Source organism: Molothrus ater, chromosome Z (genome assembly GCF_012460135.2).
Source record: "Molothrus ater isolate BHLD 08-10-18 breed brown headed cowbird chromosome Z, BPBGC_Mater_1.1, whole genome shotgun sequence".
NCBI classification, from domain to species: Eukaryota; Metazoa; Chordata; class Aves; order Passeriformes; family Icteridae; genus Molothrus; species Molothrus ater.
Window position 1 is genome coordinate 9694114 of NC_050511.2, and position 25335 is coordinate 9719448.

The following is a 25335-nucleotide window of genomic DNA, read 5'->3' on the forward strand; positions in this document are numbered from 1 at the left end:
CCCGTTCCCGTTCCCCTTCCCCTTCCCCTTCCCGCTCCCGTTCCCCTTCCCGTTCCCGTTCCCGTTCCCCTTCCCCTTCCCCTTCGCCCGTTCCCGTTCCCATCCCCTCGCGTTCCTATCCTGGTCCCATCACTTCCTCTGCTCGTTCCCGTTCCCGTTCCCGTTCCCGTTCCTGTCCCATTCCCGTTCCCGTTCCCGTTCCCGTTCCCATCCCGCTCCCGTTCCCGGTGCCAGTCCCATTCCCGGTCCCATCCCGTTCCCGTTCCCGTTCCCATCTCGCTCCCTTTCCCGTTCCCATCCCGTTCCCGTTCCCGTTCCCATCCCACTCCCGTTCCCGTTCCCCTCCCTTCCCGTTCCCGTTCCCGTTCCCGTTCCCGTTCCCCTTCCCCTTCCCGCTCCCGTTCCCGTTCGCATTCCCGTTCCCGTTCCCCTTCCCCTTCCCCTTCCCGCTCCCGTTCCCCTTCCCGTTCCCCTTCCCCTTCCCCTTCCCCTTCCCCTTTCCCGTTCCCCTTCCCCTTCACCTTCCCGTTCCCCTTCCCGTTCCCTTTCCCGTTCCCCTTCCCGTTGCCCTTCCCGTTCCCATGCGGCTCCCGTCCCTCTCCCCGTGCCGGCCGTGCGTTTTTACCCTCCGGCCGCCAGGGGGCGGTAGCGGCCCGCGTGGCCGTGCCGCCGGCGGCGCTCTGTCCCGCGCTGTTCCCGGGCGCTGATTGGTGGCGGCAGCGCAGCGCGGCGGTGACGCCATTCGCGGTGGCCGCTCCGTCTCCGCGTGCAGCCCCGTGCCCGGTGCCGCGGCCATGGAGTTTCCGGCCGCGCTCTTCCCCTCATACTTCACCGCCGGCCCGCCGCGGGAAGAGGGTGGCCCCGCGCCGGTCGCCGGCTGGGGCGAGCACGGGCAGGTGCTGGAGGCTGGCCCCGGCCGCCGCCAGGTGAGACCCTGCCGCGGGGCCGGGCCGGCCGAGGGAACGGGCAGGACGCTCAGGGGTCGGTCTGACTCTCCCCCTTCGCTCCCCACAGGCGCAGCCGTCGTTCGTGCCCCGCCGTGGCGCGACGGGCGAAAGGTGGGAAGCCGCCGAGGCTGCGGCCGTACCGGTGCTGCTGCCCAGCGCGGGTGAGAGCCGCGGGAGCGGGAGGGAGCTCGGGGGCTGGGGGGAACGTGCCTTCCGCCTCTATCGCTGCCGCTGCCCCGCGGTGCTGAGCGGCGTCCCTGTGCTCCATGTGATGTCGAGCGGCTCTGCCTTTTCCCCACAGGCTGCTGGATCCCCTCGCCTGCGCCTCAGGACATCCTGTACCGCAGCAGCCTGTGCAGGAAGCTCCGGGCAGGCAAGTCTGGAGCTACTCTGGACTTCGCCAAGCAGGTGGGATTTGAGGTGTTGCATCCTGGCATGGACCTGGGGGGCAGTGGGGGACCTTTGCATGCACTGACCCTTTCCCTTCCCTCCCATACAGCTGGGCCATTTCTTTGTGGATCACCCAGAAGATGCTTTTGGCTCCCTGGGGCGTTTGCTACACAAGAACTTCTACCTGGGAAACGCCAAGCTGAAGGTCACTGTCTATCCAGGGATTAACAGTGCTATTCCCCACCCTTCCCTTTGCCAGTCTCAAACTCTGCCCCCTACTCCTGTAGAGACCAGCCCGGAACAGCACCATCCGGATGACGGCCCTGGTGGAGGACATCAACCGCCTGGAGGCCCGACGGTGAGCGTCTCTCTGTCCCCTGCCCTGCAGAGGTCTGCGGGGGCTCCTGCTCTGTCCCCCCACCTGATGCTCTCCATGCCCTGCAGCGGCTGCCCCCGGCAGCACTTGGCCTCCCGCCTGCGCTGGTTCTCCCACCTCTGTCGTGACTGGCTCTTCGAGGTGCCACTGGGGCTGCTGGCAGACTGCCTGCACGAGGAGCTGGCACAGCAGTGGTCCAACCTGCTCTTTGATGACAGCCTCACTGGGGGGGCACTGGCCTGGTTGCCCCCTGAGGACGGGGAGACACCCGTGGGACGCCTGGTGCACCCCGGAGGACAGGCCATGAACCACCTCTGTATCCTTCCCCATGGGGTGTTCCTGGGGCGGGAAGTGGGAGTTGTGTTGCACTGCCCTTAGTCAGCACCTCAGATTTCCAGGATGTGGTGCTGGAGGAGCTGCCCCACGCCCAGGGCTCGCCAGCGCAGTTTGAGCTCAGCGGGCGCATCCGGCAAGTGGCTGCAGCCCGTGTGGATGGGCAAGGTGAGCCATGCCCAGGATCCACATCTCGAGGCAGACAGGATGGAGTGAGGAGGGGCAGCAGGGGCCCCCTGGGATGCTGCCAGATCACGTGCCACCTCCTTCCCTATGGCAGATTTTGTTGGGGTTCGCTCAGACTATCATTGTGGTGTTTGGAGGGTGCCAGGCAAGACAGGAGCAGCTCCCACCCCGCTGCAGGTGATCTGCACTGATGTGCCTGCCTCCTGCCTCACTGTCAGGTAGGTGTTGGAGGAAGGGGTTGTGCAAGGAGGGAGCTCTGCTGGCGCAGCCCTGCTCTGTGTGGCAGGTTCTGTCGCCCCAGGATGATGCTGTGCCCCCTGTCCTGCAGCCCTCACCTTCCCGGGGAGCTGTCTGTCTGCACCCAGAGTGGGACCGTCTACCTCTGGAGCGTTGAGACTGGGTGAGAGAGGGCACTCAGGGCTGTCTAGGGACTCTCGCAGACAGTGGAGTCCCAGGGGATGGGAGGCCAAGTGACTGGGGCAGCCCTCCCCCATGCCAATACTGCTATCTCCCCACAGGCTGCAGCAGCTGCGCCATGACCCCCAGACCATGTTTTTTCGGGACCATTCACCCTGGCGGTGGAGTGACTTCACTGCCCACCCACGGGTGCTCAGCTGTGCTGACCGCACCGGCCTGCAGTGCCTGGATGCCCGGGTGAGCTTGGGAGGGTGGGCGTGGGGCTTGGGGCAGGCAGGGAAGACGGTTCCACGGCCCAGAGTGTTGACTGTGCCCTGTTCCACTGCTGTAGGCCCCCAAGAGATGCCACTTCGACTTGTTCAAGGTGGGCGAGGAAGCTGGCTGCCAGCAGGGCGAGCGTGTGGTGCTGCCCATGTACCTGGGCAGGGCTCACCCCTCACAGTACCTTGTCACCACCCAGGTGAGTCCCACCACAGCTGGGAGCTGGGGAACACACGCTGCACAGCTGTGTCTCCCAGTGCCCACGGGGCATGAGGGTGTTCCATCTGAGGGGAGCTGCCATGGTGCATTGGGGTGTGTCGTGTCTGAGCCAAGACTTCTGTCCTAGTTCTCCATGTATGTGCTGGATGAGCGGTTGCCACTGGTGCCTGTTCTGAAGTGGGCACACATGATGAAGGCACCTCCACTCTTTGCTCACCTGATGCCAGGGAAACCTGGGAGGAGCCACAAGATGCTGCTTGGTGCATCCCGCACGCAGGAGCTGCTGCTTCTGCAATACTGGGGTAAGAGATCAAGCTCCAGGGGTGCTACAAAGCCAAGGCTCCTCTGTGCCTCCCTCCTAGCCTCTTTGCTGCTGGGATCAGCTGCTGCTCTGGCATCTGTGCTCACCAGACAGTTTTTGGGGTGTTTCCTCAGGGGGCAGCCAGTCGGCCTGTCAGCTGGCGGGGACTCCACAGAAGCTGCACAGCATCGCAGAGTGCCTGCAGCACCTGCCCACCCAGCTCCCGCACCGCCACCACCTGCTCCAGCAGCGCCTCTCAGCCCCTGCAGCAGGTGAGTGTCCCACACCGGCCCAGGCTGCAGCTCCTGGTGGGGGAGAAGGTGGAACAGAGTGGAAGTGTAGCCTTTGTCATGGCCTGGCTGGAGGGTGGCTGAAAAAGCAAGAGCAAAGCCCTGAACAATGCTGCGGAAGCGATTAATGACATAGAAAAGGATGTACAGGGCAGGAGTCAGCAGTGAGGGTGCCCACTGAGGAGTGGAGGCAGTCCCCACTGCTGGCCAGGCCCCTGAAATATTCCTAGGACTGGAACCCTGGTGACAATGCCTTTCCTCTTCCTGCAGGGCTGGCTGCCACACTGCAGGAGGATGGACCACGCAAGTCCATGTTGATTTTCCAGCTCTCTGAGGCTGGGGATGTCTTCTGCCAGAGGCTGATCCACAAGGCAGCACAGCCCCCTGCACCCCCATCAAGGGATGAGGCCACAACAGCCCCTGGCTCTTCCCCCCTCTTCGAGGCTCCAGCCAGCAGCCCACATGGCTTGGGCAGTGAGGGAGAAGAGGAGGAAGAGCAAACATTCTATTTGCCCAACCTGGAGGTGATTATCCACGAGGAGGAGGAGGACGTGGGCACGCCAGCACCCCTGGACGAAGCTGAACTACTGCAGGAGCCCTTTGCCAGCCCCCCGCCCTCGCCAGCAGTGCCCAGCCCAGCTGCAGCCCTGCGGTACCGCCGCTGGCTGAGGGCCCTTTCCAGGGCCTGGAGGGAGCCTCCCCAGCACACCTGGCCCCCCAGCCTCAGCCAGAGGCGCCTCTTCACCCGCAGAGATCTGGAGGGGCCAGCAGGCCCCAGTAGCCTGCAGAAGCAGATGCGCCAGCGGCTACGCCAAACCATGCAGGAACGGGGCCGCATCCAGCGCTGGGAGCCTTTGGCCCTCCAGCCCGCTCCCCTGCCACAGACCCTGGAGCTGGCAGGGGGTCTGGACCCCCTGAGTAACCGTCTGACAGCAGCTTGGGCTGGGGACTGGGACCAGTGGTGGGAGGAGAGGACGAGCTTCAGTGTGGCACAGAGACAGCGGGCACTGCGGGAGCGGCGGCGGCGGCAGAAGCGAGCCCAGGGCCACCGCAGCCTTTCGGCCAGCTTCACCTCCTCCCTCACCTACCAGTCTGAGCTGTCCGAGCTGAGTGATGTGGGCCCCTCGCTGCTCTCCCCCGGCCGTCCATCCGTTCTCTCCCAGGAGGGCTCACCACCAGCAGGCAGCCCCCCAGTTCGCAGCCACCCACCCTCACCAGCGCCCGACGAAGCCCTGCTGTCTTCACAGAGCCTGCGCTGCCGCGGCATCCCCAAGGAGCGGCGGAAAACGCTGCGGGACTACTTGTCCGTGTGGGCCGAGGGGCCCCCCGAGCCCCCAGAGCTCCCTGGCAGCCAGGCCAGCCAGCTGTGCTTCCCGTCTTCACAGAGCCAGCTGTCCTCCGCCTCGCAGCCCCGCCGCAAGCGCCCACGAATGGGCTTCTGAGTGCAAATAAACCTGCTTGGCACAGCCTTCCTCCCGGGGTCCTCAATTGTTTGGTCAAGGCACCCACGCTTAGGGGCAGGGGAGGTCGGGCCGGACGCCCGGGGTTGGGACTCCCCTCGGGGAGGGAGTGACCATCTTCCCCGGTCGAAGGGTTCCCTCCGGGATGCTCCAACGCGAAGGTTGCCCGCATGCCCGGCGTGGTGGCGCTTTAAGGGGGCGGGAGCGGGGCGGGTGCAGTGCCGGGGGCGGGAGCGGCGGCCATGGCGGCGGTGCTGGCGCGGGGACTGGTGCGGGGCGCGCTGCGCCCGGCGCAGGTGGGCGCGGGGGGACGCGGGGATGGGGGACCCGGGATAAGGGGGGCACACCGGGGTGTGCGGGGTAACAGGGGCAATAGAGCGGGTCTATACCGTGCTCGCCATTACTTACACCTTCGGGCAAAGTCCGCGGCGGGCATGAGCGCCGGCCCGCGCACCCCTAGGCCACGGCCCGGCGCCTCGGAGCACCCGTCGGTATCCACCCGTGGGTATCCACTCCCAGCCCAGCGTGCGCCTCTTTGGGCACAGCCGCACCCCCAGGGCACAGATCTCTGTCAGGCCTGTGGACAGCCGCCTGTTAGCCTAGTGAGCACAGCCCACTGTCCAGGCTGTGGATAGTCCCCGGTCACCCCTGTCAGCACAGCCTGCTACCAGCCCCCTGGGCATCTGCCTCTCTTACGCCTATCACTGTTACCCCGTGTGCACCCCCCTGTGCCCCATGTGGTACCCCCGTCACAGCCAAGCATCACTCCCGTGTGCACCCCCAGGACCCCTGTATGAATCCCACCACTTTCCACATGCATTCCGCATCACATCCACCATCACCCCATGCATTAGTCCGATCACCCCCAGTGTACCCTGCATCACCCCACATGCATCCCTCGCCCATATTCCAGCGTGCACTGCATGTCAGCCCCCTGTGCATCCCCCCACGTGTCCCCTGCCACCCCCACTTGCATCCCACCATTACACCCATGTGCTCCCCTCTATCACCTTGCACGCGTGTTCCCCCACATGCCCCCACCCACCCCCACGGTGGTGTCCTTGTCCTTGTCCCCATGGGCACAGGCTGTAAGCCACGTATGCCCTGCAGCTCCGGCGGTGTGTGTCAGCGCCCGGCAGACAGGATGGGGAGGTGGGCAAGGCGCAGCAGGCAGCAGCGGCTGGCGAGGAGGCAGGAGTGCAGCCCACCATCTTCAGCAAGATCATCGACCGCACCATCCCTGCCACCATTCTCTATGAGGATGACAAGGTAGCTGGGACAGCAGCTGTGTCCCCACCGAGGCAGGGGGGCAGAACCCACGGGTGTGGGGCTTACCCTGCTCCCCCTGGTAGTGCCTCGTTTTCCGTGATGTGGCCCCACAAGCACCCGTGCACTTCCTGGTGATCCCCAAGCGTCCCATCCCCCGGATCAGCCGCGTGGGTCCCCAGGACACTGAGGTGAGTCCAGAGAGGTCCCTGGGACATTGGTGGTGGGGGTCATACAGTGCTGACCTGCCACTCCCCCCTCCTTCAGCTGCTGGGGCACCTGATGGTGGTGGCGGCAAGCACGGCACAGGCAGAGGGGCTGGCTGATGGCTACCGCCTTGGTGAGTTGATATCCCCTATCATGCCATGGGGCAGGACCCTCACTGGTACTCCTGGGGGGCTGGGGACAAAGAGGGTGGCCTGACCCTTGTACCTCTCCTGACAGTAATCAACGATGGGAAACATGGCGCACAGTCTGTCTACCACCTACACCTCCATGTGCTGGGGGGGCGGCAGATGGGCTGGCCCCCTGGCTAATGCCCACTACCCACTTGCTCTCTAATAAAACATCTCCTTGGTGGCAACTTCAGTGGCTCTGTGTCGGGGTGGCTTTTTTGGGGGTGGAGGTGGCTGGCCTGAGCAGGGCAGGGCTGGCCTCCATTGTCACAGCAGTAGAGTTGATACCCTGCTTTTTGCAGAGGGTCTGGGCTCCCCACATACCAACCCCACAGTTGAAGCAGAAGGGTTTTGTGGGGCTGCTCACAGGCAAAAGACTCATCTTGGTGCTGGGCTAGGGAAGCAGGCTGGGTGCCACAAGGTTGTCCCCAAGGTGGGGAACATCCTAGGGGTGTCAGTAGTGCGCCATGTCCAGGGCTGCCCAGCCAGCCCCACTGCCACCACGCAGCCCCAGCATCCCTGAATGCCCCTGCTCTGCCTCAGGTTGCCCCCCTGCCAGCCCCCCTGTGTTGCCCCCAGAGCCCTGCACTGGACACTGATGTTTCCCTGCTTTTCAAAACCAGTTAATTGCACTAGATTGATCTAAATGCCCTCGGAGCAGGCTTGTTGACTGCATGTGTACTTCTTGTCCACCCCAGATGGGCCTCTCTGGAAGCTCCCAGGAGGATCATAACCCTGAGCAGAGCACAGGGCAGGACAGGCTGTGTGGTGGGTGGACCAGCTGCCCCCTCCATGTACACATACCCGTGTACTCTCCCACTATACTGCTTGTGTGTGCACTGCCATGCAAAACCCAACTGCGCTGCTCACCCCAGACCCCCCACCTACCCACCTCCGAGGGAAACTCACTGCATTGCTCACCCCAGACCCCTCCCCAAGCACACTGAGGAAAACACATTGTACCCTTCGCTGCAGACCCCACAACCGTCAATCACCGATGGAAACTGCACACTCCAGAGCCCCCTGCACACAAAGCCCCGCCGCTCCGAGCACGCACGGCGCTGTTTACAGGCCTTGACCGGGGCTGGGCCCGCACGTGTCGGCGCCGGCCCCGTGAGGGGAGCACACGCGGGGCTCGGCGCATGCGGCCGCTGCTCCCTGCCGCGTGCCTCCTGCGCCCGCTGCTCCGTGGCCGCCTGCCGGGGCTATATTTAGTGGCCGGGGCCGGTGCTGGCGCGGTGCACGGCACACCTGGCACCGCCGTCGGGACCGCCTGGGCCCCCGCCAGCCGCCGCGCAGGGGACCGCAGCCCGCCGGGGAGAATGGCGGCTCTGTTCATCCCCCGGCTCGGTGGCGCTGGCGGCGGGGGGCCCCCGGGAGCTGTGTGGGGCTGTGGCAGAGCCCAGTCACTTCGCACACATACACACCCAGTATAGTATGGGGAATGTTTTCGGGGTGTAAATGAGCCTTAAAATTGTTGATACTGCTTCTTCCTGCCTCTGAGGCTCAGCACGGGCTGGGGCTGCTCTTGAACTGAGGACAGCCCTGAGTTCAGCCTTTGGGATATGTACCCCAAAGAAGATTGGGCGTCCCTGGCGTGGTGGGGACGCTAAAGAGGCGCCAGGGATCCCCAGGACATCATCCCCCAGGGTTCACCCAGACTAGTCCCACAGGGAGTGCTGTATTGGGCACAGGGCACGGGCTGGCACGCGAGGTCAGGGCCAGTCGCCTGCCATCGTGTTTCTTCCTGTGCCAGGTTTATTTTGTCAGTCCCCGAGCAGCGGCAGGGCAGGACAGTGGACACAGCCCCATGGGGCCGAGGCGGGGGGGGGGGGGGGAACGGGGCCCAACGGCTGTTTTGGTTCCTCAGCCGGAGAGGATCACAAATGACGCAAGTTCCCAAAAGAGCCGGGCGGGGGGGCTGCGAGGGATGTGTCAGCCGGCGGCGAGAGGCAGCCAGATGTGCTCCAGCAGCTCCAGGGCTGCTGCCCCGAGCTGATGCTGCCAGAGCACAGCCCCACAGTGATGCCCCACAGACCACCCCAGGATGGTTTGCCCCACAGTGGGTGCGCACACCCGGGGTGACATCGCCAGGCTCCCTGTCCCACGGTGTACTTTGGTGCTGTTGGTGTCCCTTCAGTATCCCTCAGGCTCCCCTGCTGCCTAGCCATGGGTAAGCCCACGGGTGTTTGGTGAGGAATCTGAGGATGCTCCTAGGAAGACCTCCAAGGGATACAAGCAGGAGCAGGATCCCCAGGCTGCCACCCCTTCAGCAAGAGCTGGCCTAGGGGTGCACCTCAGGGTCCACCACAGGGCCCGTGGGCTGAGCATGGGGTCAAAACCAGCAGCATGGAACCCAGAACCCTCACAGTGAGCTGCCAGTCCTGGGGGCACCCTGGCACCACCTCTCACCCTGCTCAGGGGCAGCAGGGCTTATGTGGCCCCAGCATGGGGAAGCCATGAGATGAGCTTGGGACACATCTCCCATTTCTCCCTCCTCCCTGCAGCTGTGCAGCAGATGGGCTTGGAGGAGCCCCTGCTTGGCACGGGGCCGAGGGCCCACAGGGAGGAGCAGTCCCCAGTGGGGGCCCCCCCGGCCTGCCGAGGCCAGAAGGACCAAGCACATCCCCAGCCAGGAAAAACAGAGGCCCCAGCGCAGAGTGCACGGTGCCCCGTCGGCGCACACCGCAAAGCGCTGGAATAACAGCCCTCACTCCCGAGCCCGCCGCCTGCTATCAAAGGGCCCTTCTTCTGCTCGGCCTCTGTGGGGATGGGGCCGGGGGCCCATCGAGGGCTGGTGGTGAGAGGAGGCTGCTTCTCCATGCCGGTGGGCAAAGCTGCACCCAGCCAGGCGCCGGGCACGTCCCACCCTATCGCCCTAGGGCAGCTGGGGGTCCCTGGGGCAAGCGGACATATTCCAGTGCCAGGCCCAAACAGTGTGGTGGTCACTTGGGTCAAGCCGTGGGGAGCAGTGTGTCCTCAGGAGCCCTGGGCATGTCCCTTCTGCTGCCCCAGTGGGGCTGTGCTGGCTCTGCCCAGGTACAGTGCACCCCCGAGAGACCCCGCAACTAGCTCTGCCCTAAGTGCACTTGGGACAAGATGGCGTGGGGTACGTGGACTCCAGAGGTGGGTATAGCCTTGATCCTGTAGTGCAGTGTGGACACCTCTGTGTCCCTGCAGCCCCATGCGCCCATCCCCTGACATTCCCATCCCTCTGCACTCCCGTGCCCTGCACCACCGTCCCTCCATGTCCCTGCTCCCCATGCCCCACACAGCCCGTCCCCCCATGTCCCTGCATCCCGTGCCTCACACAGCCCCGTTCGCCCGTGTCCCTGCTCCCTGTGCCCCACGCAGCCCCATCCCTCCGTGTCTCTGCACCCCGTGCCCCACGCAGCCCCATCCCTCCGTGTCTCTGCACCCCGTGCCCCACACAGCCCCGTGCCCTGTGTCTCTGCTCCCCGTGCCCCACATAGCCCTGTGCCCCACATAGCCCTGTGCCCCGTACCCCACACAGCCCCCTGCCCCACACACCCCCGTCCGCCCTCACCGTCCCCTCACGCCGACCACGCCCCGCCTCGCCCACTCCTTCTAGACCACGCCCACGATCCGTTTAACTAATCATCTTGCCCCGCCTAGTTTGGGGGACGGTCACGCCCCCTCCGTGTCTCTCCGCCAATTGAAAGCGCGCACGCGCGCGGCTGCCCCCCCCCCCATCCCCGTCTCCATGGTGAGAGGCGCGTCCCGCCGCGCGCACGCGCAATGGAGGCAGGAGGCGGCTGCGGCGGGGGGTGCGGCCCAGGCTGCGGGCAGCGAGAGCCCGCGGGGTAACCCCGGGGGGAGAGCCGGGGCAGGGCCTGTGGAGCGCTGGGGGCCAGGGGGGAATGACACGATGGTGGGTCCGAGCTGTGGGGAGGTCGCCAGCAAGAGGGGGCTGAGCCCAGGCAGGGGGGTGGGGAACCGTGTTGGTGCTGGAGATCTAGGGGACAGAAGGGAGTTACGGAGGGGGAGACCCCTCGAGATGACAGGCCCAGCAGCAGGTACTGCTTTTCTCCCCCAAAAGGAGAGGAATCCCTTGTCCCAGTGTGGGGGTGACACTGCAGAGGACCCAGGGTCAGGACGCGGCCTGTGCTGGTGGGGGCTGGGGACGCGGTTGGCAATGGCGGATGCGCCGCGCTGCCTTTCTTCAGGGTCTATTCCCGTCTGCAGGGACGCTCTGAGGAGCCATGTGGGTCCCAGATGCCATGGGGAGAGGCCACCGGTCAGGGTCCAGGGTAATGAGCCCCTGCCCGAGGAGAGGCTCCCGTGCTGCGGGGAGACGCTTACAACCACCACCAAGAGGCTCCGGGAGATGTCAGAGATAGCCGAGCCGCCCCAGGAGATAGCAGACACAGATGAGCTGCCCACTGTGCCCCTACCAGTCGTGCCCAGCCGGGTGCCATCCCCAGAGATTAGGAAGAATCCCTCTGAGATCAAGCTGCCTCCCTGGCTTGGAAAGTGGGGGACCGGCTCTGAGGAGAAGTCTCCCACCACACTGCCGGCGCTGGCCCCCGCTCCTCCCACGCCAGCAGAGAAGCCCAGCCAGGCGGTGCCCCAGCGGAGCCGTGTGACCCATGACTGGCAGAAGGAGGTAACTCCATAAGGGAAAATGCCCCTCCAAGTTGGCCCCATCATGTCCCACATGCTGATCTTGTGAAGCTCCCTACTCCTGGGCAGACACATCTCTTTAAATAGCCACCCGGACGACCTTGAGCCCAGCAGGATGGAAAAGGGATGAAACTCAATAGCACAAAAGGCACAGGCAGGCACGTGGGGAGTAACAGTAAGGCAGGAGGGGAGCTGGGATCTCGCTGCTGGGAAGCCAGAGCTGTGTGTCACGGCTCATCACAGTGATGTGGGGATGCCTGCTTGGGCAAGCCAAGCTGGGGGGCACCTGGTGGACCAAACTGGGGCACACCCTGGGGACTCCATGGGTTGTTCAAGTGCTGTAAGAACGCTTGCTCAGGAGCAGTCTGGGCACCCAGGTGCTTGGGACTGCCACACAAGGCTGGCTGACCTCCACCAGGCAGCACAGGTCAGCCCTGCCCAAGCTGTGTCCCTGCTCCAGCTTTCCCAGGCTTCTGGCCAGAAAGATGATAACACCTCTTTACAGCTTATGCCTCTAGGGCTATCAAAAGCCTAAAAGCCAGGAGCAGGCATGGGGAAGTGCAGTACGGGCTCCTGCCTCCTTCCACAGCCCCCACTGTCCATCCCTAGGTAGTCGTGGATCCCCTGGACTCTCGGCCAAGGAAGGATTTAGGCAGTGAGGACTTACAGCGTGGCTACGATGGACTGCCAATCCACCAATTTCTCTCCTCACTCACTGACAGCTCCCCCCCGAAGGACTGCCCACCCCTCAGGGCTGTGCTGCTGGGGCAAGGTGAGGCTGGCCCCCACAAGCCATGTGCACCCCAAAAAGGCAGCAGGGGAATCTTAGCTGGGAGGCTGATGGCACCTTCCCCTCTGCAGGGCAGCGGAAGGCCACACTGGCATCCATGCTCTATGAGAAATACAGGCAAGCCTGCACTCCCTCATGAGACCCACCCTTGGGGCTGTGCCCCAGAGGAGGGGACCTGGGGAGGTGGGGATCCCAGAGCTGAGAGGTGTGGGGTCTGCTCTGACTGCAGCAAGGAGACGGAGGAGGAGATCCGACCCTGCCCGAAGTGCATGGAATCTATCTCCACCACACACCACGACTACCGTGCCCTGGGTTTCCAGTCCACACCCCAGCCCATCACCCAGGTACAGGCAGTAGATATTATCCCCAGCAGCTTGCAGCAGCCGCCAGGGAGGCAGCGAGGCTCTTGTCCTGCTGAGCATGCCATCCCCTCCGCTCACATTTTGCTTCCACTGCAGCGTCACGATTACTTAACAGAGCAGCCAACCAGCTTCTGGATGGAGCAAGCCCGTGGACTGCCGGTAAGGCCCCACCACCCTGTCCTGCCAGTACCCTGGGAGTCTCAGCTGCTGACAGAGATCTCTCCAATTCTCTCCTCTCCAGGGTGTCACTGCCTTCTTCGGCAGAAACATTCCCTTCAAGAGGAATGCAGACTTCTCCACTCCCATTACCATGTACTTAGGGCATCCTGAGCCCTTCAACCTCTGTAACCCCTATGACCCCCTGAGCAGACAGCTCCAGCCCCACAAGTAATAAAAAACAAGGGGACACAGGTGGTCCCAGCATCCTTGCCTACCCCAAGGCTGTCCTCAAGCTGGATGTTTGGAGGGGGAGCACTGCGTTCCTGGGATCTCAAATCCCATGAGAGCATGAAGCAAAATGGAAAACCCTGTTTTCAGCCCTGTTGCAAGTCACTGTTGACCAAAAATACACTGTGGTCCCAAGATTTCCTCCTTAGGCATGGAGGCAGAGCCCCTGGGACACGTCCCCTCCCGGCGCAGGCAGTGGGTGACAGGCAGCCGTTGTTCCAGTCCCCAGGCACAGGTGTGTTCCAGTAAGAGGCGGCAGCGGGGCGGCCAGAGCATGAGCTCAGAGGAACGCACTGCAGCCCTCACGCCAAAGCAAACCCACGGCAGCCCTGCCTTCCCAGCACCACCCAAGCCCTCAACAGCCGCTGCTGCAACGGCCCAGCACTGGCTCCCCATGCCCACACTCCTGCCCTGCACCGCAGACAGACCCCTGGGATACGATCTCTTGGGACATTTCAGGCAGCTGTCGCCAGCCCAGGCTGAGTTCCATATTGGCGTTCCCCTGGCCTCCCTCCCTCTTGGCATGCTGGGGCAGAGTGAAGTAGAGGCCACAGGACAGATGGATCTGGGGAAGTTTGTATTTCAACAAAATAGTTGCAGTGAGTCCTATATTTACACCTGGAGGAGGGATGGGTATTTACATGACCCAGTGGGGTTATATACAGGGGAAGGGGAAACTGGGGAGGGGGGGAGCTGCGGCACTGAAGCCTAACCTGGCCAAGGAGTCAGTCTTGGCAGGAATCCCCATTTCCCCCCACCCCAGGGAGGGGTTGACATGGGCACAACTTCTGCTGGGGGCAAGGTACTGAAAAGAGACGGCAAAGTGCCCTGCGGGGCAGCCAGGCCCCGGAGAAGCTCAGAGCCAGCTGAGCCACAGGGGAGAGAGCAGGGGTGGCAGACCTCAGAGTTGCGGGGGAATACAAGGTCTCTTGGGCTGGATGAGGGCTGGTTACCCCACTCCAGCAGAGGCTGTGGGGAAGGTGGGCTTTGCTGGTGCTGATGGAGGGGAGCAGACGGTGCTGTGGCCGCTGCCCCACCTTGCCCAGGCCCTGCTGAAGCAGGGGGGCTGCAGAGTCAGGTGGATGCAGTGATGGGGGGGTGCCGGTGCATCCTGGGGCACCGGAAAGCACTGGTGGCCCCATTGAGCTGGGGGCTCTGCCACAGCCACTGGGCTCAAATGAGTTAAGGGTCTTTCCTCTCGCCCAGCAGCCAGTATGTCCGCATCTTTCCCTTGCCCTGGAGGCAGAGGTGAGCAGGTTAGACCCTGCCTGCCCCTGGAGCTGCTTCTTGGGTGTCATCCCCAGCACTGACAGCAACAAGGGGTCCCAGCCCCAACCCACCTCCCCATCACATTTCCCTGTGGTTGGAAGGGCTGGCACCCCAGCAGCATCACTGTGCCCTCACCTTCATTTCTACATCGCCACGTAGCTCCAGCTCAAAGCAGCCGAACTCATCCAGGACTTCTTTGGTGGCAGATGAGACGTGGATCTTCAGGGCTGAGTGGCACAGAGGAGCAAGAGAGACATGGCTGGGTGCCACAGGAACAGGACACACCCCGTGGCTCTGGATTCAGCTGCCCTGGCTTACCTTGGCCGTTGGATTCCATGCGGGATGCGGTGTTCACTGTGTCCCCAAAGAGGCAGTACCGTGGCATCTTCAGACCCACCACCCCAGCGCACACAGGACCTGCAGGCACAGAGGCACTCGGGGATGCTGCAGGGCGGGCAGGCGGGTGGGCAAGCACCCCCAGCTGGTCGGCACGGGGGCTCACCGGTGTGTATGCCGATGCGCAGGTGGAGCTGGTCGTTGGGACGGTGACGGATCTTGAAGGTTTTGACAGCCTCGAGCAGGGCCAGGGCCATACGGACAATCTCACGAGCATGCAGCTTCCCATTGCGCACCGGCAGCCCCGAGACCACCATGTAGGCATCCCCAATGGTCTCCACCTGTGGGAGCAGGAGGGGGAGGTACAACCTGGGCTCCTTGCTGCCTGCCTCACTCTGGGCGGCTGTGCTTGTTCACCCCACCACTCACCTTGTAGACGTCAAAATTGTCGATAATGGCATCAAAGCAAGTGTAGAGATCGTTCAGCAGCATCACGACCTGGACGAACAAGGGTGTGTGTGCATCTGGGAGAGGATATGTCCCCCGAGCCCCAGGGATGGCACTGCCAGGGTGTGAGACCTCCACCAGCCCCACAGAGGTGCTGCCCCCCAAGTCCTGCTCTCACCTGCATGGGAGTGCTCTCTGCTGAGAGGGCAGTGAAACCCACGATGTCACTGAAGTAGATGGTGACACTGTCGAAAGCCTCAGCCCGCACTGTCTCTCCACGCTTCAGCTGCTCTGCCACAGAACTGGCAAGGATAGTGGTGAGCTCCACCCCAAACCTGCTGTTCCCCCTGCAACCCTTGCCTCACACCAGCATGGAGAGCTGGCAAGGGACCCCATACTTGCACAGCAGCAGGTGCATGCTGAACTCACGCCAACCCTCAGACCCACACACCCCCTTGTGTCCCCCTCTCACTGGGGCAGAATCTGGTAGAGGAGGTTCTCTGCCTTGCGCTTCTCCTCCAGGTAGGCCTGTGTCCTCTCTTCCACCAGCTTCTCCAGGTTGTTGGCATACTGTTCCATGCGTGACAGCAGGTTGTCCAGGATGCTGGTGCTTCCCTCCCTGGTGGGGTGCAGTCAGTTGGCACTGCAGGAAGAGGTGCCTCCCAACCACCACCCCCATGGCTGTCCCCACTTCCACCCAGGGCCACCGTCCCCATGTGCCAACCACCCACTTGTTGAATCTACGGATGAAGATCTTGATCTGACTGAAGTCAGGGCGCTCGGCCGGCTCCTGCGCCCAGCAGCGTTCCATCAGCACTGCCAGCTCCTCGCTGTGCACCCCGATGTCGATGGAGGGCCGGAAGAAGGGCTTCTGGCTATTACGCACCTTTTGCACGATCTCTGCCGGGGTGCGGCCAACAGTGAGCACCAGGCTTCCATGGTGGGGCAGGAGCTCCACACACGTGCTCTCCATCCTCACCTTTAGGGCTCAGGTCCATGCCCTCGATGTAGAAGGGGCCGTTGCGCAGAGCAACCTCCTGCACGATGATGCCGAAGCTGTAGACATCAGCTTTCTGCATGCCGGGGGTGGGCAGGTGTCCCTTCTGCAGCAGTTCTGGGGCTGTCCACAGCTTCTCTGGTGGGACAAAGCAATGAAGCAGTGAGACAGGGCCACCCCATCCTCCTGGTTGTCCCAGGTAGGCACTCACTGGCATAGAGTGCATGTGTGTCCTCATTGTCACTGGGCGAACGGAAGCTGGCCAGGCCATAGTCGGTGATCTTCAGCACAAAGCGGCTGTCCACCACGCAGTTGGATGACTTGAGGCTGCCGTGGTGGCCAATGATGCTGTTGTGCAGGAAGGCCATTCCCTGGGACAGATGGACACAGTGAAGCTCATATCCCTCAGGCACCTCTCCCCATCCTCTCACACCCCTGAGCTGGATACCTTGACAATGTCATTGATGAGAGAGTAGCGGAACATCCAGTCCAGGTTGATGCTGTCGTTCTCCAGGACGTCCTGCGGTAGCACATTGAGTGGACCCCACCAGGCACCCAGGTCATGGTGATGGCAGCCTCACCAAGTGCCCAGCTCGGGGGTCTGCAGCACCCACCCCCTCCCCTCCACTGGCCTCTGACACCTGCTTGGACAGCTCAGCTGTGAGCATTACTGGGAGGGCTCAGGTGGCCACCAGCATCCACAGCCCTGTACACAACACACAGCCCAGCTGGGTCACAAGAAATGAAACGTCTCAGTGTCACCTGCATTGTCCCCAAGCCCCGCTACCTGCAAGCTGCCCCGTGGGCAATACTCGGTGATGATGCAGATGTTGGGGGGGTCGATGCACGCCCCAATAAACCGGGTCAGGTGGTTGAACTGAATGTCTCGCATCTGCAGGTGGAAGTGGACCCTTAATAGTCTTGATCTGTTTCTCCTGCTGCCTTCCCACACGCCCAGAACCAATCCCTGCACTCCCAGGCAGGTTGCCCACCCTAGCCCAGACGCCAAACCTACATGCTTTAGCTCGAAGAGCACCTGCCGCGTCAGCTCTATGCGCTTCTTGTTGATGTGCTTAATGGCCACAACATTGCCCTGGGGTGTTTGGGAAGGGGAAAAGGTCAATGTCCACTGGATGAATTTGCGAAGGGGAGGAAACTGCAGGATGGGGGTGCAGCCAGGTGGGAGCACAACAGAGCTGGGGCATTTCAGGGGGAGGGCTCAGCTCCCTGCCTGCTGCACTGACCTTGAAGTGGCCCGTGTTGGCGAAGATCTGGTACTTGCCATGGGTGGTCATCAGTGAGCCATAGCTGGAGCCACGCTGTGGGAAGGAGGGGATTAGGGAGAGGAACCCTGCGAAGGAGGGATGACCTACACCAATGGAGCAGGGCAGGGACATCCAAGGTGTGTGGGGGATGGTGCAGGATGGGCTCTAAGGGTCAGGACAAGCTCTGCATGCTCTGTCAGAAAGGAGAAGACTCCAGGATGAGGCACTGCACAGAGTGTAGGACATGGACAAGATATGTCTGTAGGGGATGGATGGCAACATAGGGGCTTGATGAAGTATGGTGCTACATAGAGGATTCAGGGCTGTCTAGAGGAAGGATCTAGCTGTGGCTCTGCAGAGGATGGAAAGTCATGCCAGGGATGGATGGAATAAGTTTCTATAGGGAATGGAGAGCTATATAAGGATGAAGGGTTGTATTGAGGAGAGATTCAGTGGGGCTATGGCTCTGTAGGAAACAGAGGGTCATGAAAGAGATCAACAGGGAGGGGTGTCACGCAGGGAAGGAGGGCAGCACAGGGGCAGAGTGGTGCCTCAGGGATGGCTCCTCTCACCAGGGACAAGGTGAGCCGACTGCCTGCTGCCTTGTGGTACCGCTCAGGACTTCCAAACTGCAGCTCATCCCAGCGGATCCTCCAGAGCATGCTGGCAAGCTCCTTCTCCAGCATCAGCTTCCTGGGGGACACACTGGGGTCAGGCCCCCATCCCCTCTGCCCTGCCTGCCCACCTGCCCATCAGACAGAGGTTCCCCCAGTGCTGACCTGAAGATGAGGAAGCTGGAGATGCCAAACATGACAAAGGTGAGGCCAGTGCCCAAAGCCACGATGGCCAGCATAGAGAGGGGGGCTGCAGGCAGGAGACGATATGTCAGGGTGGCCCAGCTGGATATGACAGCCAGACTGACATGCACCCGGTATGGAAGCTTGCTGGGGTCCAGGGGATGTGGGGACCCAGGACACCCACTTTTATCACAGGAGGGGTCATCCACATCAAAGACACAGGGAGGGTTGTCCAAGGGGGGAGCCCCCTTCACCCAGGGGATGGGTCGTCCCAGCCAGTGGATTTGCTTCTCCACACCCGAGTAGTGTCCCACCACCTAAGGCAGGCAGAGAGAGATGAGGCCACCCCCAGACCCCACCATCCCATCCCCCAGCCCCAGCCAGGGGGAACCTCCCCCCACCTCATACTGCCCGGTCTTGGGGTCACTCATGGCCCATAGGTTGAAGTCAGTGTCCCGGTCATTGTTGCTGTCCATGCTCACAAGCCCTGTTACGCCTGTGGGAAAATTAAGACGCAGGTGGGATGGGGACTGAGCTCCACCGCCCCCACGGCACCCCCAGCCCCGCTGTCCGCATCCCAATGTTACCCTGGAACTTGCGGTCCCGCATCTTCTCGATGATGTGGGTGGCGTTTTTCTTGGAGCCGCCCTCACGCAGAGTCTCATTCAGCACCATGGCGTACAGCAGCATCCCATCATAGAAACACCCCGCCACCAGGTTCATCTGCCAGGGGGAATCTGAGCACACCCACAGCCACGCACGCAGGAGCATCCCAGAACCTTCACAGCAGCACCACGCACCCACCCACCGCCCCATCACCACTCTGGGGCCAACATGCACCCTGCAGGGATGGCAGTGCCTGTGGCTGTTCCCTCCAGGGATGATCCCTCTGGCACTGTCTGTGGCTGTGTCCCACCCTCTGCATCCTGGTGAGGTGTCTCAGACCTGTGTGAAGGGACCCCACCACCGCAGCATACTGGGGGACTCACTCACCAGGGAGTAGTTGAGCTGCACCCCAAATTTCTGCTTAGCTCGCAGGATGAGCTGGGTTTGGAAGTGCTGGTACTCAGGGTTTTGGGGCTCGTAGTAGGTGATCACCAGCACCATCTGCAACCAAGCACAGCACCCTGGTTCACACACTGGAGCCAGGCTGGGGAGGTTTCTGTCCCCAGGCAGGTGGGCATAGCTCACCTGGAAAGCCTCACGCAGTCCTGAGTCCTGGCCAGGGCTCTCCTGCCAGGGCTTGAAGGGGTCACGGGCAGAGTCACCCCGCAGGCTCTCCCCGAACACATCCAGGTAGAAGAAGACGTAGTCGCCGTTGGTGAGGTTCTCCTGTTGCGCCAGCTGCATGATCTGCCGCAGCATCTCTGGCGGCCCACAGAGATACACCACTGCCAGAGAGAGACAGGGGCTTCAGCGGGGCAGGGACACCCCACTGCACCCCAGGCACACAGCCAGGGATGGGGCAGGTGGGGCAGAGCAGCACCGGGAGGCTGCGGGGCAGGCAGATGGGGCAGGGCTTGGCTCACCCTCTCCCTGCGACCCATGGCCAGACCCACAGCCCCTGCTGGCACTGACCCATTCCTGCCTTGTCAATCACCTCAGACTGAAGGGGTACAGGAGAACAGGGAAAAACTTGCTGGAAATCATGAGGTGGATGCCCCAGGCACAGACCCCACACACCCCGATCCAGCAAAAGCCAGCCAGAGGATGTCTCCCCCCTGCATCAGTTTCCGTGCTGCTCCATGCCAGCCCTAGCCACGGAATCAGGGGGGCTGGGAGAGGCACTGGAGCCGTGTGCCGGAGGCCCCTGGGGAACCCGCGCTGTGGAATGGGACAAACCCATGTTTGGGTTCGTGGCCGGCTGTCTGTGCGGCAGGAATGCGCAGGTTCCCAGATTCCAGCACCTTCGGCGGCCGCTAATTGGAAACAGAGCATCTCGCCGGTGTGACCCACACAGCAAGGGGGTGCCCGGGCCCCGTCAGGACGCCCAACCTGCCCCCAGCCTCTGCTGGGGGCTTGGCCAGCCCCCATGGGATGCCCACCCAAGGGCTGTGTGGGGCTGGCATGCTGCTGGCACAGGGCATCACAGGCTGTGGGGACGGGCGCCTGAAAGCGTCCGAACCCCCCGAGCAGGGGCCCTCCGTGCCCTTGCTGAGGATCCTGACACTGCCTCCTCCCTCCCCCCGGAAAACCAGGGCCCCCGCTCCAGCCAGTCTGGCTGGGAACCCGGGATTGAGCAACGGAGGAGGCGGCGGCAGCGGGTGCTGGAGGAATGTCACGCTTGGGCGCTAGCCCCGACACACAGCTCCTCTGCATGGGGCCCAGCGCCCCGGCTGGACCCGGGGAGAGGCGGCGATGGGGACAGCGAGGAAGGGCCGCACTCCAGGAAGGGGTCTCTGCTGCTGGAAGGCACCGAGCCACACAGGCACCCAGCCATGGGGGCAGCAGGGCTGGCAGCGTCACCCACGGGGGCAGTGAGGAAGCCCCCGAGTGGGAAAGAGACCCAGCACAGCCACCTTGGGCACAGGGAATCCACAGCAATGTGGGGAGCTGCTCCTGGGCACGGGGGAGGGAGAAATCGCAGCACCGTGGGCTGTGTGTGAGCAACAGCCTGCTTCAGGGTTTGAAATGGTTCCCTCTGAATGCTGCAATACTTCAAATAAACTCCTGGCTTCTCCACTTTGCTAGTCCTGCATCAAGAAACGTCCTCAGATTTCTCATGCAGGGTGGGCAGCTCAGCAGCTCCCCAACACGCAGAGCCTGAGGGTTCCCCCCAAGGACATAGACGGAACCCTCCCCATCCCACTGCAGGCACCAAGAAAAGGGAGCCACAGGGGCTAGGGAGCCTCAACAGCTGGTGGCAGATGGTGGGAGACCGCAGGCAGCCAGCCCCTGCGGCGGCAGCAAAAGCCTGCCTGGTCAAAGGCCACCAAGCAAGGGGATGGACGGCGCCTAGATGGCTCCCTGGGGACAGACTGCATGAGCTGTGCAGAAGGAAGGGGTCAATGCTTGGGGCTCTCCCTGAGGCAGGCAGCTGCCTCCAGCTGGCAGCTTCCTGCATGGCTAGCATGGCCTTAGGGGGCTCAGGCACCCCCTAAGGTGCCGGCAAATGGCCAAAGGGGGCCGGCAAATGGCCAAAGGCAGCCTCAGCATCACCCAGGACAAGGGAATGAAGTTCTGCAAGGCTGGAGTGCATCCAGACCCCTGACTGATTTATTTAGGGGGCGTCTCTCCCATAGGTGGCAGAGTGCCAGGTCCCAGGGAAGGGGCAGGACCACGAGCATGCAGATGAGGTGGCAGAACACTGCTTGACCCCTGCATGATGGAAGATAACCCTGAAATGAGGGCAAATCCCAGGTTCGGGCAGAAAATCCCAGCTTCAAGCAGTTTCACCAGCACAGGGCACTGCAGTGCAGAGACCAGGGCCCTGGCCCAGGGGGAGTGTGGGGGTGAAGACCAAATGCACTCCCCTCCAGCAGCACCACCCAGCCATCTCCACAGGCAGGGCACCTGGGCTTTTTGCAGGCAGATGCTCCGGTAATTCTCTCAACCACAGCTCTAATTATATCAGTGCTTTTGCAAATGGCAGGAGAGACGTGGGCCCCTGCACGTCTCCCAGGCACCGGTGAGAGGGGCAATCTCACCCCCCCTTGTGCCTGTTCATTAGACCTGTGACTGTCAAGACCAGCAGTGTTAGGGAAGCACAGAGGGCCAGGGAAGTGGCTTTCTCTAGGAAATGTTCACCAAACTCCTGCCCATGACTTGGGAGAAGGAAGGTGATGACAAGAGGGATGATACATGGTGTTATTGCAGGTCATGGACGTGGATGCAGCTGAAGACCCTGCTTTTATCTCCCTACCATTCCATGCAGGAGTCCCAACCCCTGGGACAGCCCTGCAAGTCTCCATTCCCCATCCCACACACCTGGCCTAGGATGGGACTTATAACCATCTCTGCAGCCCTGAGCATCCACTTCTGTGCGGCCAAGCACTCAGCCCCACACCCTGGCACCACCTCTGAGCTGTGGCCAGAGAGGCTCAGACCCTCTCAACATCCCTGCCCATGGCAGGGGAATGGAACTGAATGATCTTTAAGGTCCCTTTCAACCCAAGCCTTTCCATGGTCCTGTGATACTATGACCCCAGCTTAGAAAGCCCTCAGGTCCCTGCCCATGCCTGGCCCTCTCCCCCAGCAGCCACAACCCCCTGCCTGCACCAGAGGGATTGATTTCCACTGGAGTGATTTATGGCACCAAGATGGAAACATTGATGGGAATCACTGATTTTAGCCCTTCTCCCTGCAGAGTCCTTCGCCCTCATCCCATAATAAGCTCCAAACCCCATGGCTGGTGATGGCACAGGCAAGAGCTCCCATCCCAGTGGGGCAGCCATGGGATGCTCACTCCATGGACTCAGCCTCACTGGCCTCAATCCTGACTGGAATCCAGTCCAGCACCCCAAAGCACCTCCCCCTGCAGTCTGGTCCGGCCCAGCCTTGGACACAAGTCCTGCTGGCCCATCTGGCTCCACTTATCGGGGCTAGATGTCCTTCCTAATGACACAGCATCTCAGAATCCATTAAGAAGCACTGCGGAGTGGCTGACTCCAGGACTGATACACCCTGCTCATCAATAATGAAAGAGCATCAGGCTGCCCTTGCTCTCCAGCTGCCTCTGTAAGCCCCTCCATTTCCTCCCACTCCCAATATAGCTGCTCTCCTGGGGCACTCGCAAGGCACCAAATTGATTTATCCCTCCATCAGCAGGATGGGGCAATCAGCCCCATCCTGGGGGTGCAGCAGGGACAAGGCACAGCCCGGGGTGCCCAGGTGCCACTCTGGGGGCTCTGCCTGAGCACAGCACAGCCACCTAGGTATGTTGGCACCACGGTTCTCTGGGTATGTAACCAGAGCTGATGCTATCCTCCAGAGAGCCACATCCCCTCCATCACCTTCAGCCTCCAAGGACATGCCTGGGTCACCCTGATCCTGCTGACACAGAGGGTGGGGTGCTCCCACAGGGTGCCCCTCACAGCACATGTCCCAAGAGCTGGGGGTGTGCCCCAGCTATTGCTGGCAAAGGTTGACTGGAGTGGGGCCTGGGAGGGAGACACTGTGCCCCCTCCTCCTGCTGCATCCTGGCTGAGGTTCTGTCTTGTCCCCTGTGAACTCACCTCCTGTGCAGGTCCTGCTGCTCCTCCAGCCCCACTGTGACAAAATGCGCTCACTCCTCACTGCACCCCACACAAAGCCCATTTTGCCCACCCCTCCCTGTGCCCCACATGAGTCCCAGTGTGCCTCCAGCCCCTCCCTGTGCCCCACAGGGGTCCCACTGTGCCTCCAGCCCCTTGCCATGCCCTACCACAGGTGTCACTCTGTCCACTCCCTCCTGCACCCCATGTAAGTCTCACCAGATCCGTGTTCCCTTGCCATGCCTCACACAGGCGCCATTTTGCTCTCAACCCCTCTCAAGTCCCACTGTGTCCTCAGACCCTCATGGTGCCCCACAAAGGTGCCACTGCCTCCTTGGACTGTTGCTGCACCCCACACGATCACACTCTGTTCCCATCCCCTTGCTGCCCCCCACATGTATCTCACTGCCCTCTCTGGCACTTGCTGTGCCCTGTGTGGAAATCCATTGCCCCCCGATCCTTTGGTGTGCCCCAAACAGGTCCCACTGCCATCCCTGGTCCCTTTTTGAGCCACACATGCATCCCACCGTATTCCCAGCCCTTTGCTGTGTCCTGCAGCAGTCCCGCTGTATCCCCATCCCCTCTCTGTGCCCCAGATGTGTCCTGCTGCTCCCTTAACCCCTTGCTGTACCCTACATGTCATCCACGGTACCCCAGTGCCCTCCTGCATCCCATCCTTTCCCCTGCTGAGCCCCAGACGGGTCCAATGCCCGCACCGTTCCCCCCACAGATCCCATCTCACCCTCAGCCCCTCGCTGTGCCCCGCGGAGCATTTTGCCTCCCCCCCTCCAAGCCCTGCGCAGATCTCCCGAGGGGAGCCCCCTCCGCTCTCCCTTCCTCCTCCCACTCCCACACCGCCGCCCCCGCTCCGCGGGCGCTCGGCCCGATCCCGCCCGTGGTCACGGTGTCCCCCCCGCACCCCACGCCGCGCCACCCCACGCACCGCGCCCGTTGGCTTTGATGAAGTGGACGGCGGTGTCGGGGCCTCCCTCCTCGGGGGAGTAGATGTGGACGGTGACGGTGAGGTTGTTGCCATCCTGCAGCTCCTGGTAGACACCCTCGACGGTGAAGTAGTAGGGTCGGTCGTCGGTCTTGCGGTCCACGTAGAGGAGCACGGCGCGGGCGCTCCAGTTGAAGTGCGCGTGGAGGTGGGAGACGAAGGCGCCCAGTTTCGGTGCCGAGGGCCCGGTGCGCACCGTCGTGCTGTAGTGCTCCCGTTTGCGGCTGAAACCCGCGGCCACCGCCCCGCCGGTGATGAGGGGCAGCCGCCAGTGAGAGGCGAAGCGCCCCACGGACGCGGCGGGGTACACGCAGCCCGGCCCGAACAGCACGTCGGGGTCGTGGTAGAGCTTCAGGTCCACGGCGTTGAGCGGTGCCACGTACTCGGAGCAGGCGCCCTCCAGCTCCGAGCTCATGAACTCGACGCGCACCGAGAAGGGCCGCGGCAGCAGCGGCGGCTCGCCCCGCTCCAGCGCTTCCAGCGCCAGGCTGAGCGCCGGACCCACGCGCGGCCAAGCCCACGCGTAGCTCACGTTGCGCTCCGGCAGCACCACCGCCACCGTCAAGTTGGCGGGCGCCCCGTCGGGAGTCGCCGCCCGCCGCCCCGCGCCCGTCGGTACCGGCAGCAGCGGCAGCAGCAGCGCCAGCAGCGGCAGCGGCGGAGCCATGGGCCGCGCTGGCTCCTCCGCCGCGGCCGCCGCCCGCCGCTCCGGCGCCCCCGCCGCGCCCCCGCCCCGCCGACCGCCACCGACCGCCCTCCCCCGGGGGGGCGGCGCCGCCGGTCCCCGCCCGGCCGGACGGGCACGGGGATGGGCGGCACCGCGACGGGGCGGGGGGCGGTGTCCCCAGAGAGGGGGGGCCAGGGGTGGGGCTAGCGGGGAGCGGGGCGCTGGTCGGGGTGGTGGGGGGATGGCGGGGCGTTCGGCGTCTCTGCCTTCCAGGCTGGCGA

General features: G+C 63.0%; 4 protein-coding genes across 6 annotated transcripts; 3 read left to right on the forward strand and 1 right to left on the reverse strand.

Annotated features, from left to right (window-relative positions):
• The first annotated feature begins 743 nt into the window (after positions 1–743).
• On the forward strand, positions 744–5192 carry TAF1C (TATA-box binding protein associated factor, RNA polymerase I subunit C). Its single transcript, XM_036404028.2, has 14 exons — positions 744–926; positions 1015–1108; positions 1249–1355; positions 1447–1542; positions 1625–1695; positions 1782–2029; positions 2104–2214; positions 2327–2450; positions 2561–2632; positions 2751–2886; positions 2981–3109; positions 3257–3431; positions 3565–3702; positions 3991–5192. Exons 1-14 carry the CDS (start codon positions 795–797, stop codon positions 5160–5162), a joined length of 2805 nt encoding a protein of 934 aa, XP_036259921.1. The 5' UTR covers positions 744–794; the 3' UTR covers positions 5163–5192.
• A 215-nt stretch (positions 5193–5407) lies between these two features.
• HINT2 (histidine triad nucleotide binding protein 2) lies at positions 5408–7034 on the forward strand. The gene is made up of 5 exons (XM_036403268.2): positions 5408–5476; positions 6291–6449; positions 6533–6637; positions 6714–6786; positions 6891–7034. Exons 1-5 carry the CDS (start codon positions 5423–5425, stop codon positions 6980–6982), a joined length of 483 nt encoding a protein of 160 aa, XP_036259161.1. The 5' UTR covers positions 5408–5422; the 3' UTR covers positions 6983–7034.
• Positions 7035–10687: 3653 nt separating this feature from the next.
• On the forward strand, positions 10688–13047 carry SPAG8 (sperm associated antigen 8). 3 transcript variants are annotated; one of them, XM_054517916.1, is made up of 6 exons: positions 10688–10733; positions 11048–11468; positions 12095–12257; positions 12347–12392; positions 12505–12796; positions 12879–13047. In XM_054517916.1, the coding sequence occupies exons 1-6, from the start codon at positions 10723–10725 to the stop codon at positions 13026–13028; spliced, it is 1083 nt and encodes a 360-aa protein (XP_054373891.1). In that variant the 5' UTR covers positions 10688–10722; the 3' UTR covers positions 13029–13047. The 3 variants fall into 3 exon arrangements, with proteins under 3 accessions (XP_054373891.1, XP_036259181.1, XP_054373890.1); XM_036403288.1 differs by lacking the exon at positions 10688–10733 and having other exon boundaries at positions 10841–11468; positions 12505–12619; positions 12734–12796; XM_054517915.1 differs by lacking the exon at positions 10688–10733 and having other exon boundaries at positions 10841–11468.
• Positions 13048–13644: 597 nt separating this feature from the next.
• Positions 13645–25076, reverse strand: NPR2 (natriuretic peptide receptor 2). Its single transcript, XM_036403846.2, has 22 exons — positions 24331–25076; positions 19387–19586; positions 19189–19302; positions 18783–18918; positions 18597–18691; positions 18380–18512; positions 18178–18262; positions 17971–18091; positions 17378–17452; positions 17149–17226; positions 16921–17025; positions 16582–16653; positions 16345–16504; positions 16116–16271; positions 15868–16036; positions 15609–15755; positions 15315–15438; positions 15119–15187; positions 14856–15030; positions 14672–14770; positions 14489–14580; positions 13645–14320 (listed from the first exon to the last, which is right to left on the reverse strand). Exons 1-22 carry the CDS (start codon positions 25052–25054, stop codon positions 14267–14269), a joined length of 3183 nt encoding a protein of 1060 aa, XP_036259739.1. The 5' UTR covers positions 25055–25076; the 3' UTR covers positions 13645–14266.
• Positions 25077–25335: the final 259 nt, after the last annotated feature.

Bases quoted from the DNA above. Each gene is read 5' to 3' on its own strand.
- TAF1C (XM_036404028.2), top strand. From the start codon at position 795: ATGGAGTTTCCGGCCGCGCTCTTCCCCTCATACTTCACCGCCGGCCCG. The intron at 1,356-1,446 runs GTGGGATTTGAG...CCTCCCATACAG, and splicing joins CTCTGGACTTCGCCAAGCAG to CTGGGCCATTTCTTTGTGGA. The intron at 3,110-3,256 runs GTGAGTCCCACC...CTTCTGTCCTAG, and splicing joins AGTACCTTGTCACCACCCAG to TTCTCCATGTATGTGCTGGA.
- NPR2 (XM_036403846.2), bottom strand. From the start codon at position 25,054: ATGGCTCCGCCGCTGCCGCTGCTGGCGCTGCTGCTGCCGCTGCTGCCG. The intron at 17,453-17,970 runs GTGAGAGGAGCC...TCCTTCCCACAG, and splicing joins GTCGGCTCACCTTGTCCCTG to CGTGGCTCCAGCTATGGCTC. The intron at 15,756-15,867 runs GTGGGTGGTTGG...GCACCCCACCAG, and splicing joins TTCATCCGTAGATTCAACAA to GGAGGGAAGCACCAGCATCC.
- HINT2 (XM_036403268.2), top strand. From the start codon at position 5,423: ATGGCGGCGGTGCTGGCGCGGGGACTGGTGCGGGGCGCGCTGCGCCCG. The intron at 5,477-6,290 runs GTGGGCGCGGGG...TATGCCCTGCAG, and splicing joins GCGCGCTGCGCCCGGCGCAG to CTCCGGCGGTGTGTGTCAGC. The intron at 6,787-6,890 runs GTGAGTTGATAT...CTCTCCTGACAG, and splicing joins GGCTGATGGCTACCGCCTTG to TAATCAACGATGGGAAACAT.
- SPAG8 (XM_054517915.1), top strand. From the start codon at position 10,860: ATGACAGGCCCAGCAGCAGGTACTGCTTTTCTCCCCCAAAAGGAGAGG. The intron at 11,469-12,094 runs GTAACTCCATAA...GTCCATCCCTAG, and splicing joins CCCATGACTGGCAGAAGGAG to GTAGTCGTGGATCCCCTGGA. The intron at 12,393-12,504 runs GCAAGCCTGCAC...CTCTGACTGCAG, and splicing joins ATGCTCTATGAGAAATACAG to CAAGGAGACGGAGGAGGAGA.